The following is a 12,442-nucleotide window of genomic DNA, read 5'->3' on the forward strand; positions in this document are numbered from 1 at the left end:
GGTTTCCAATTAATACTTAAAGAGGGAGTTTGTTTGGTTATTTTCAAAGGGACAGAACAGGTGAAAAACAACATTAAAAATACATCATTAGTTTTCACAGCATCAAGAAGCAGGAACCTCAATTGAATACCCTATGACAAAGAGCACATCCAACACCCCTGGAGCAGGCACTTCTCCTTCCCATGGTTTCCCATTCATATTTGGCTTCACTGCATTCATGACAAGAAAGAGAGGCTCTTTTATTAAAGAAAGCAACAGACTCTGCTCATTTCACAGTGTATATAATAGACTTATTGTATATAATAGACTTTGGCTACTGTCACAAGTCTGTGCCAACATCTACTAACGCATTTCTTGCCTTCACAAACATCTCAGAGGCTTCATTTGTACCATTAAACCAAATTCATGAGATATCAAACCCCAGCAATTTCACAGTCTAAAAACAGCCCTGCAAGAAGCCAGGCAAACTTCCTTTGATGTTTCATGAACCACGAATGTATTTCCCAAGCAAAGAGAGTGAAAACTCAACTCCAAATTGGGCCCTAATACATACACGTGTAGTCAAACTCCAAAGCAGATATTACTGTGCCATAGACCTCCCTGTAGTAATTTGCTGCCTGGATGTCAAAGCAGTAAAGAGAACCCAGCAACACCCTGGGTGCAGCTCTTCTTTCACCCCACAAGCAGCCGCTTCTATCGCTACCAGATGGTGCAACTCTCCCTGTGTAAACACTGGAAGGAAAACCCTGCCGAGGCAATTCTAAAAATAGGAGCAACAGACTTTCTTCAGCTTTTCAGATCCTTATCTTGAAGGGAGAATAAAACAAAAGAAGTTTCTCCCAGTGTCCTTGCCAGTCTCTCTGGCGTGACTCGAAACCACTGTGCCTTTTAGCAGCAGCCCGAATTGTTTGCTCTAATTATCGGCAGCTACAAAAGTATTAAATAATCATCCATCAGAAAACCAGCCAAAATTCTGGACTGGGGCTTAAATCAGATTTGGCCTTAAAATGGCCAATGACAGCAGGTTTCTGCCCAAGGGTATTACCACTCGAAGAAAATGAAGCAAGTTATCTTTCTGAGCGTGAGGCTAGAATAGACAACAGCCTAAATTCAGGAAAGCCCTGACATATGTTTATATTTCCTTGATGTTCATGTTCATTTAAGCAAACGCTTATGGCCAAATGCTTTGTTAAAACAAGGCCCCATCTCTCTCTCTCTAGACTTAGGGTGAATTTTTCTGTTGCTCCATCTCATGGATTCCATCTGGGGTTTCTGGAAGAGTTGTCTATACCATAAAGAAAGGCCAACAGATGAAAACATTACAAACAAATCATTCAACCACCGTTTCCATCACTGAACAGCACAGGCAGCCAGCTGCAGTCTTAGCAAGAGGAGTTACCAAAAACATTCATTACTGTGCCTGGAAGGCTCCTTCAAGTACCTCTGTAATGAACAAAGTCACCTCAGACATCAGGAGGATGGTGGTGATACATTTGCAACTCTCACACGATCTCAGGTATGGCTGTATCATTAAGAAAGTTCATCCCTAATGTTAAAAGGCTATTTTCACCTCTGAGCTATGCTCAGCACTACTACAGGCTGTTAAGCAAACATTGTGTGTGTGATCTAAGAGAAGTAAAGCCTGCTGTAAAGCAGGAAGAGTAGGTTTTGGCCAGGGACAGCAATGGCCCCTAGAACAGAGAGGACCTCATTCCCCTGACACCCATCTGTCACCTCCCAATGAAGCCAAGACCCTCAGAGATCAGGCTACTGCTGAGAAACTGTGGGCATTTGCTGCTGAAGCTCCATCAAAACTCACCAAATTTAAATGTGTGACTGCACATTAGAAAATCAAGACTACATAAACTCAGCAGCCAAGGTGTACTGCATGCAATTTTGGGAGGATTTGCTATAAGCCTCAAATCTCAACAGAACTGGGCAATGGGAGCAGGTTTTGGCAGAAGAAACTCAAGGTGCTCAGAATAACTGAGTTTTGACAACGCACAAAAAGAAATCCTGCCTGCCTAAAGCCTTGGGCAAAGGTGTATCTTAACAGCAATTTGACAGCAGTAAGGCACATGTCTGGGCAGAAAGGGATCCCACGCACCACGATGTTAATGTATATATTTCTGCTTCATGCCAGGCTGCTCAATTGTATCGCTGAGGTCAAGAAAGCAGGAGAAAGCGTCACCTCAGGGTTCAAACACCTGCACATAAAGGTCACCTAAATAAATTTGCACTCCCACAGATTACTCCAGTAACTTAAAAGCCAGTCAATGAGAAACACAGAACTGTCATTAATTATATCTGTACTAATTACTGTTATTTAACAGAAGAGTATTAACAGAATAGGCTGCTCAAGAGTTGAGCAAATTGTGTCCCATTTTAACCTATCTGCTTTGGCTTGAAAGAAGCTCTAAGGACCATGTCCAGACTTTACATCCCTGACACACCGATTCTGCCTAATGCATTTTCTAACCTCCCTTCCCAGCAGGCATGCAAGTGCTCAAGGTTTGACCATTTTACCTTTCAGAAAGCTGTCGAATCTGAGGAATCCCCATGTATTTGTTGAAATGCTCTAACACATTCACAACACCCTGGAGAAGGTTGGCAACTTCCCCATATTGTCTTCTCCTGGTCATAGCCCTGTAGAGGAAATTAAAGATTTACAAAGGCAGATTTGATGAAAATCCTGGGTGGTAATTCCATAGGTTACCTCATCCCCACTGGGTCATGCCAGTCCCTATTGACATTTCTCCTTCTAAAATACACAACTCTTCATTAACATTCCAACGCAGCATTAAAATTTCACTTAACCAATACTAAAATAAACCAATCCAGCACACATCTAGCAGTGCCTCAAAAACATAAATGTCAAAAGCAAGGCTTGGCAAAGAACATGTAAACTCCTGAATGCATCCGCTTCCCAGTATGGGTCCGGAGACAGTAAATGTTATTTCACTGTAATGACCTGAGTTAAGCCATTCATCACCAGACAGAAAGTGTGAGCTAAAGCTTCACAGGGAGGAGGATCATTATGCTGAAAAGCTGTTAACCTTGACTTTTCTGTTAATAACTTTCACAGGGAAATGACAAAAAAATTTATTTATTTGTATTTCATCCTTTAAAATGATTCCACTGGAGCCAGTAGCCTCAGTAAAACTGTATTCTGAACACTCATTTGCTCATTTGCTACAATCTAAGCACAGGCTGTGCCTGGGTCTCCCAACTTCAGAGATGCAACATGTGAAGGACTGAATGTCCCCAGCCTGTGGGCTCCTCAAGCACATTAAAAAAACCCACAGAGGACTATTAGAAACATCTAACCCCCTTCATACAGAGTACAAGCTGTAAGGCTTCTTTAAACTCATTCTCAGAACTAAAGTAGACCTTCCTGAAAAAGAACTCATTCCAGTGTAAGACATAAAACTGGTAAAAATGCCCCCAGATCCCTGAACAGCATATCCCTGATGAGGATATCTAACTGTACAGACTTACTCTTTAATGAAGCCAGGCTCATTCCTTATCACCCAGGATCAACACAGCAATTCAAGCAATCGATGCTGCAAACCATTAAATACAGCAACACAGCTTGCAGGTCACTCAGAGCAACACAGAAAGGATCTGCCAGCAAAAATCAAGACTGCAACCTATTAAGCAAACTTCCCTCCAGAAAAACAAGCAGCTGTTACAGACCTATTTAGAGCACTGCACCAAACTTAAGAACTCAGCAGTGGCATCAAAGTACCACTAAAAATTCACATACTTACTCCAGTGAATCCACGCCCCCTGCCAGCATGTGCAGGTGGTTGAGGGTGGTGATGGAGGTGGTCAGATGACGCTTGGCATGATCTAACTGCTTGATGTCCCGTGTGATTTCTTTAACCTAGTGCATAAAAAAACGAGTCTGGTGAAGTATCAAGCCACAGCAACAAAATTTTAAGGACATAAAAAGCACCCTCTCCTCTTTTCAGGACTACAGGCACATTAGCTCTACAACCCTGCTAACAGACAAAGAAGGGTACAGGTTCAACACATGCCTCACAGCAAATTATCACCCAGTCCCAAGGGCCAGGGACAAAAATGTTCCCTCCTTAAGGAGAACTGGAAGTAAAAGTCAGTGCCCTGCTCCCTTTCAAAGGTTAGAAAGAAACTACTGCTCACCATTTGTTCAGATTTTTCAGCTTTGTCTTTAATATCCTTAATTTTCCCAAAGAGCTGCTGAATGGCTTTCTGGGCTTCTTCCAGGGCCTGGAAAAGAAACAAGGTTAGAGTGGAAAGAAAACTACATTCAGTTTTCACCTTCTAAGAAATACACAACTGCTCCCTACAGCCCCTGGGCTGGAGCAGTGGAGGGAAGCTGTTTTCTTACAAAGAAAACATTGTCAGCACATCAAAAATCAATGTACCATGTTGGGATATTTAACCTGAGTGGAGCAGCACTTCAGTATCCATTTTATAATAATGCTCTGGCAAAATCTAAATGAGAAATTCTAGGAAATCACCTCTCTAATAAGAACTGTGAATAGGTTTAAGGTTACTGCAATAAATTTCGATGCACGAAGTGTGGTAAAATGTAGAACGTACTCAATAAGTATTTACAGCAGGAAAATGAAACCTCCACAAACCATGTTCATTAGCTCTAAATAAAAAATACACATTACACATAGAACAGTGAGGGCCTGCCTAAACCCCTCACTGAATCAGTAGGGTATTATCCTGTTAGAAAACAACATATTTTGCTGATTCCTTTGGGGTGGACAGCTCAAGCCTCCCACCCACCTGCAAGAGGAACAGCTCTTTTTAAGCACAGAAGAGTGGGCACAGGATTAGTGGGTAAAGAGGGTTGAACATGGGAACTGGACCTGGCCTTGGGGTTTTGTGCTGTTTTACTGCCAGCTTCTTGGGGCACGTGGTCTCCTTTATACAACCACGGTGCATCCTGACCTCACACAACCAGTGTGAACTACACGTGGATTCAGAGAGTGAAGCCACATGTCCGCAATCACATGTCCAAAATCTGACTTCTGAAGTAATTCAACACATTTTGCCTTCCCACTCTGATAACATTTCCAGCTCCAGCTCCACTTTGTTTCCCGCTGTTCAGTGGGCTTCTATCCCTCTGTTTTTATATCCAGTCCCATGACAAAGGTTACAGCACAAGCTACAAGCTCCTTCAGCAAATAAATTTAACACATCTTCATTTGGAAATGTATGAGCAAACTATCTGCCAGGAGTTTTTGCTGGAACATAGCTGCGTTATAATAAAAGTATAAAAGTTGGAAACGCTTTATAACTCATTTTCGGGGGGGGGGGGGGAGAAGTCTCCTAGTCTCCTCCAAAATATCTTCTGAATCACGTGAAAGTTAACACTTTATCTGTTAGTGTCACACAACTATCATATAGCATGTTCACTAAGGGAAGTGAACACACAAGCATGCTGCAGGGACAACTAAATCAGAAATGGACACCACCACCTACCTTCTCATTTGGCTCCAGTCTAGCTACCTTTTAGGATAAAGTTTTCTCTTCCATTTAAAGGCATGCGGATTAAGTGCAAACCAAAGAACTAAAGAATGCTCCTTTCAACATAGTTAACTATAGTCTCCGTACTCAGTCCCAGACCACAGCTGCAGCACATTACTCAAGTGAGCTATTAAGCAAGCAGCAACTATCCTGCATATTCTGAGATGTGGATAGGTCTATGTGTATATATGTATGTGTATATGTGTATATATATATATATATATTAAAAGAAGTCAACCTGAAACTCCTCACAGAAGCCAAGCGCTGTTTCCCTTTGCTTCAGTACTGATGTTAAATGCTAATTTCTCTGCATGATCCTAGAGAAGGCAGAGCTGCTGAACTCTCCAGAAGAAGAGATGAGGATTTATCCTGCCAATTAAAAAGATTCTCCAAAACCAGATGCTATCCTCCTTCACATCTAAAGCCAAGGCATTCTCACAGAACTTACTCAAACTTTGGATTATTTCAAACCAACTTGTAGGGACTGGTATTTGTTAGGATCTCACACATGCAGAACCACTGGGAGCAAGGTACAGAGGATCAGCTATAAGGAGACTGTGGAGGTCCTACACTCATGCAGCACAACAGAGCCATGTAGATAGGCAGCAAGACTACCCCATATTTCCAATTAGCAATACACTTAAGACACATCTCTGATCCCATTCCCCCCTCCTAGGGATAATTTCTCAGACAATAGCCATAGCAGCTCTCCTTAGCATGACTGCCAAGGCAAACTAAAGACCTTCAGCCATCCACCTCAATCCTTTCCTTGGGGTGGCATCTCTAACCTGCTCTCCAAGAAGAGAGTATTTGAGTTGCTACTTTAAGCATCAGTACACAGCTCAAAGCCATTTGTTCTTGACAGCCTTCAGCAACCAAGTTCAGAGTAAACAATACCATGAGTGAGAAATTCCACCTGAGGTCTTACAGGTTTTATGTTGAAATCCCTATCCACAAAGGGATAATGGTCTTATCTGTTTTCCTCATGAGACAGAATATCATCTACTATGAATACAGGAATCTTTTCCAACATTACTGCCCATAATTTATCCTCAGGTAGTTGTGGCTTTTACCTCCTTATAGACTCTGGAAAACCACAAGCAAGACAACATGCTCTGCCCCCATCTGATGAATTAAAGAACTGCGGTGTCCTACTGCTGTGAAAAACAACATGGGTGGGATGCAGGGAGAGACCCAACAGCCCCTGCCATTCTGTTCAAGTTCTGTATCGCATCTCTTGGAGAGGGGCAAGACATTTCCATAACTGTCCACGAAAAAACATCACAGACAGAAGTCCTCAGGAAACTTCACAGACTTCAGTGAAACAGAACTGCTCATAAACACTCGTTTCCTTTCTAAAACTTGCTTCCAAGTATTTGCTTTGCCATTAAGACATAAATCTTTAGCTGCTTTCCTAAAATAGATCTGCATATTCCTTATTTGGGTCAGAACAACAGTAATTCATCAACATGCTTGGTTTTCTGTATCATTTACATTTACAGATGAAAATATTTTTTCAAACATCCGTAAAAGCTGCTGAAAGTAACACTGCATGAAAATCTATTAAGTACGGAGTCCCCACACAGAGATGATGGGAAGTTCAGAACCAAATTAAAAGTGTTACTTCTTGCACAAAGCCTGCAATTAAACTTTCTTATGGTTCTTTTTAGAGAAACCAATGAAACCTTTTTGGCTGTAGCACCTGGTAGTAAAATATTGCATGTAGAAGAAGGAAATTCAGCAAACTAATCTATGATGGAGAAAAACCTTCACCTTCCTGGTCACCGTAAAGACAGAGTAAAGCAAAGAGCAAAACCAATAAAAAACAACTTCAGTTTTGAGAAAACACCTCACAGTTGATAAATGGCTTTCATTATTAAGGGATAAGAAGCTGGGACATGAAAAGAGGTTTGACTGTTCAAGGTGTAATACAGAAGTTTATTGATATATCCAACAATTATCCTTTTACCTGCAAAAGAAGAGAAGGGAAACCACAACCACTCAGCATTTTCTTACTGCTTTTGTAGTTTTGTTTTATTAATAGCAGTTTTATTTTGGACAGAAATTCTAAACCCAAAACAGTATCCAGAGAACAGGAACTGCTCTTACTCCAGCGTAACTGGTTTACATGCAGTAGTCTTGCATCTGTGAGATTACTTGAGGCAGGCTTCACCTTGTATGACTAATTTATTGGTTTCATCAGCACAACTGGGAAACATGTAAATGTACACATCCCCAAATGTGCAAACGTGAAGCTATTGTGTTTCCTTCTCTACAACAGCAGTTCATTTCAGGGGCAGAGGACCACAAATAAAGAAGGAGACCAAATAGATAATCTGTTATGGTTATATGAAACAAGGATGTTGAAATTAAGGTTGCGATGTACTGGAAAAACACCGTATGACTCTAATCAACAACTGAGCCTGCAAGCTACAATTAACCCACCAGCATTATTTATTAAACTTTATGCAACCTCTGAGGTCCCTGAACGCCAGGCACCAGCTGAGAAACATGGCACGGGTAGGGCTTGACTGCTGGAGAGAGGCAGAGCCATCGGTCAGTGGTGTCTGAGGCTCTTTCCATCATGCTTGTCCCCGGGGTACCTCAGCTGCTCTCACAACAGTAAATTTAGCAAAGAGGGCAGGACCAGCACCAGAGCAAGACACTCTAGACAGAGCACTCCAGACAAGACAGGCTTCTGTATCACTTTTCTCCTTCTCTGGTGTAGTGTGTCCCATCTTCTGTCCCGGAAGGCTTCAGGAGCTGTGGGTTCACGAGCATATCCTGGCTGCAGGCAGGAAGCAGCAATGGTGGGGTGTCTCTGTGGGGCAATGCACAGCTCCATGTGTAGCACCTGAGAAGGCACAGCCCCAGCAGCTGCAAAGCAGTGACCCAGAGCACCATCCCTGGCAGGGAACACACGGGGATCTTCCAGTTTAAAACCATGGATATCGAATCATAGAATCATGTATTTTTTAACCATCCCCATTTTTCAGCCAATCTGTATTTTTACAATGGAAGTTCCCTTGCTCTTCCGTTCACAGCAGAGATGAAATACAGAAGACTGAGAAACCACATACGAGAGTTGGAAGACCCAGCTCCAGAGAACACAGCCAGACCCCAGGTAAGCTGGGGAGACACTGAGCTACACAGTTTTTCATCAAACTCTCCAAAGCTGGATGGAAAAACGCAGCACATGAATCAGTTACAGCTCTCCAACCTTCTTCACCTTGAGATGCAACGGGAAAAGAGTGCAAACACACCAGTATAAAACAACAGGGAGCAGAGTTGAACCATGAATCACTATGAAAAAGGCTGACTCAAAAACAGCTTTACTTGGCATTATCCCAAACAACTTCTAAGGTCAGTCTGCACATCATCACTTGTGTCACCTTTCGTATGAGATCTTCTAAGCAGCAAAACGAGGAAAGAAAAAAACCCGAAGTGAGACAAGAGGACATCTAATTCATTAGATTTTGAAGCAATGCATCATTCAGAAGGTTACGTTCCAGTGACTTACAGTACCAGACTGGCATTAACACACATAAAAGCAGCATTAGCAACAATATTCAAGGAAAAAAACCAACCCAGTTCAGTGAATTCAAGTCAGTATCTCCAAACACCCACAGCTGCTGCAGATGCACAAAGCATCCTCCTTCCCTGCACGGCCTAGGCACGGAGCTGTCACATCACTCCCATCAAGCTACAGTGAGTAGAGAGTGTGTTGATTTCTAAATACCTCTTCATTGATCCTATCAGGAACCTTGTGAAAGCAACTACTGGAATACTACAAAATACACAAACAGGAACTGAGAGGCCCATGTGTGACTACAAAATGTTGCTGAACTGGGGAAAAAGCAAATTTTCAGAGGAAGTTTGCTTTCTTGGGAAAGCCTGAGCTTGGGGACTAACTGAATTAACACCATTCCCCTCAGTAATTGTTAAAATACCTCGATGGTTTCCATATGCTCACTGGTGTTGTGCTAGAAATGTGCTAGCTTTGATCCTAGCCAATATGTATTTCAATTGGATGTTATTACTCATATCAGAAAGCTGCCCTCTACTAAGTATTTTATAGACACTTGACACATCTGCCAAATTCACAGCATCCAAATGTATTTTTAATGTTACAAATTGGGCTGTGGTTAGGATGCTGGGAATTTCATGTTCCTGGATGGGTCCCCACTCTTGAATACAGAGCGTTAATGCTTCTTTCATTTGCTGCCACACTTACAACCCAGATCAATGAAAATCTAGACCATGACTAAAAATTAGTTCCCATCCCCAATGCTCCAAGGAGCCTCAGCTGCAGAGATTTCAAAGAAAACCCTGCACACGGTGACCAGCCTAACAATTTCTGCCACTAAAACCTCAGGTAAATGAGCCCCTCCAGATTGAGAAAGGGTGGAAATGTGCTTTGATTCTCAGTCTGATTCCATTTTGGAGAAAACTCTGCAGTTTTACAGCTAGGGATAACCCACACAGACGAAGCTCAGGGCTTGTCTGTCAGAGCACCACAGCCGTGCCAGCTTATTTCCCTGAGCAGACAAACCTGAAGGGCTCATCACCCTTGGTTTTGATTTTAGCAGATTTCTACCTTAGGAGTTGATCAAATACTACATAACTACTACAGTTGTCACTGAAAAAGACAGTTTTGTGTCATCAGCTCAATCCTAACTGCTAAGGCTGCACAAGACACTTTAAATCAACAAAGCAGGTTATGTCCAACACTTCACCAAGCTTGAAATTGCTTCTACTCCCCCTTCACTTAACTCCTCCAAATAGAGCTTAGAAATCAAACCCCATGTTCTGAGCAGCTGCACAAACACCGATGGACACAGGGGGTGAAGCAAGAGGTGATTTCCAGGTTGTGTTGTTCAAAACCTTTCAGCTTAACTCCCATACTGTACCAGTCCAACACTGAGCTGTCAGTTTTAATTGCATTGCCCAGCCCTGCACACTGATGCCTGCACCATGAAGAAAGCTGGTAATGTGCTGTAAGTAACAATGGTTTTAGTGGTCTTGCTCTGGTGAGTAGCTTTACAGTCATGCAGCTAATGTGCACCAGAATGGCGTGGCCATTTAAACGTTCATGGTGTGAGTTACACAATCCTCTAGCAAAGCCTTTAGCTTCATCACAGACCTCACAGTGGGTTACCACAGCTTCATCACACAGACGTAGGTTGGCAGGTGAAGGGCAACAGCCTTCCCCCACACCCAGCTCGATGCATTAAACACCATTATCACACAGGAAAAACTCCTCTGGGCAGACACTTATTATTTCCTTTATCACTCCTCATTATTTCAGAATAGCAAAGCTCAAAGCTGTGAGTCTCTGCCCTTCACATCATTTCTGTTCACACCCTGACTGCACCTCCCTGTGCCCATGACCCACATCATCTTCTATGGCCTCTCCTTCAGCATGGAATAACTGGCTGCCCTCCGCTGCTGAGGCAATGGCACACACATGCTCCTCTGATCACCAGCAAGTTGCCTGGTTTTGTTTGATCCGGTGTGCTGCACACTGAATTTGCCTGTAAATGACTGAGGGATTCCAGTTAATTTGCCTGCAGGCAGCACTGCGGTCATGTTTGCTGTATCAGACACATGCCTGACTTCCATGGGGCGCAAGTTTAGCACCCACTCGAGTTGCATCAGACTTCACAAGATGACTTCATGTTCAGATTGAGAGCTAAGAGGCAAAATACAGGTGGGGGAAATAGACAACCATGCCATGAACCCCACAAGTAGGGATTTCTAAGTGGAAATGCTGACAGTCCATCTGCCATAAGCATTGAAGCAACACAGCTGGAATAAACATTAATACACAGCAGATATGAGACAACAACAAAAAGGAGAAAGGAAGTTAAAAAACCAAGATCCACACTAAACCAAAATCTCCTGCCTGTTGTCAGGATTTCTATTTTCAGGCTGGGCTTCTTGCTTTTCTGGCATCAAAATCAAACAGCACTGGCTGTGGAACAGCCCTGTCTTACTTTGCAGCTTCACTGCCTTCAATGGCATCAGCAAGCAAGTGTGCCTCTTGCCAGCACAAAACACGACCTGGTTTCCAGCCTCAGGCTGCAGAACAGTGACAGAGCGCACCCACCACCTTTCCATACAGAAGCACAAGACAAGGTCAAGCTCAGACCTGCTTCTGCCTTGAACCACTCTTTGCAGCAGATAGCAAAAGTTACGCCTGACCTCTTCATACAGCTGCAGATGCCAGTTTGCGTGGCCAGTAGCCAGGATGATAACAAAAAAGCACTATTTCTTCTTGGCATGCCATTTACCTGAAACCCTTTTCAATAAACATGTTCTAGGCTAGAAAAAGCTCCCCATGTCTCCTGATGGGAAGGACATTGCCCAACTGTCATAATTCATTAGGGAGATGACTGAAACTTACTTTTGATTTATTTTGGCAGCTCAACTTCTACTTATCATTCATTAGCTACAAAAGAATATTATGGGGCTTTAATCACTCAACTGGAGTCTTACAGAATCTGCAGCATAACTTTTTTTTTCTTTAAATATATAAAATTACACAGCTTAAGACAATATTTGACCCTCATCCATTCACCATCTTAAAACAAATGGAAAACTAACACTAGTCAGCTCATATTTCAGAATGAGCCATTTATCAAAAAACCCCTGCAAATAAAACTTAGCAATGCAAGAGAGAATGAATATAATTGAAAGATGGTGCCTACATCAGGGATTGTGACACAAGAAAGCCCATAGATATTTTATATACTTAGGCTTAACCAGTTATTAAGAGCTTACAGTGATTTACCTCATGCTTTTAAGGCTCAGGCAAAGGCAGTCAGTGCTGTCCCAGCAGCAGAGGCACATCAACACCTAACCCTGTGAGCCGAACCTGGACACTGCCGCCAAGAAAGCAGAATGCAGTATGATG

General features: G+C 42.6%; 1 protein-coding gene across 4 annotated transcripts in view; it reads right to left on the reverse strand.

Annotated features, from left to right (window-relative positions):
• The window catches only part of VPS53 (VPS53 subunit of GARP complex), a 67,222-nt gene that overhangs the window by 43,465 nt on the left and 11,315 nt on the right, over nt 1–12,442 (reverse strand). For all 4 annotated transcript variants that reach the window (XM_061470285.1, XM_061470284.1, XM_061470283.1 and 1 more), the window contains 3 exons: nt 4,165–4,251; nt 3,771–3,886; nt 2,527–2,646 (listed from right to left, as the gene is read on the reverse strand). In XM_061470285.1, coding sequence (XP_061326269.1) covers nt 2,527–2,646; nt 3,771–3,886; nt 4,165–4,251 — 323 coding nt within the window. The remainder of the gene's footprint in view (nt 1–2,526; nt 2,647–3,770; nt 3,887–4,164; nt 4,252–12,442) is intronic.

This window comes from Pezoporus flaviventris, unplaced genomic scaffold, assembly GCF_033815535.1.
Source record: "Pezoporus flaviventris isolate CSIRO_AGI_PZ_B2104156 unplaced genomic scaffold, CSIRO_AGI_Pfla_v1 ptg000063l, whole genome shotgun sequence".
Lineage (NCBI taxonomy): Eukaryota > Metazoa > Chordata > Aves > Psittaciformes > Psittacidae > Pezoporus > Pezoporus flaviventris.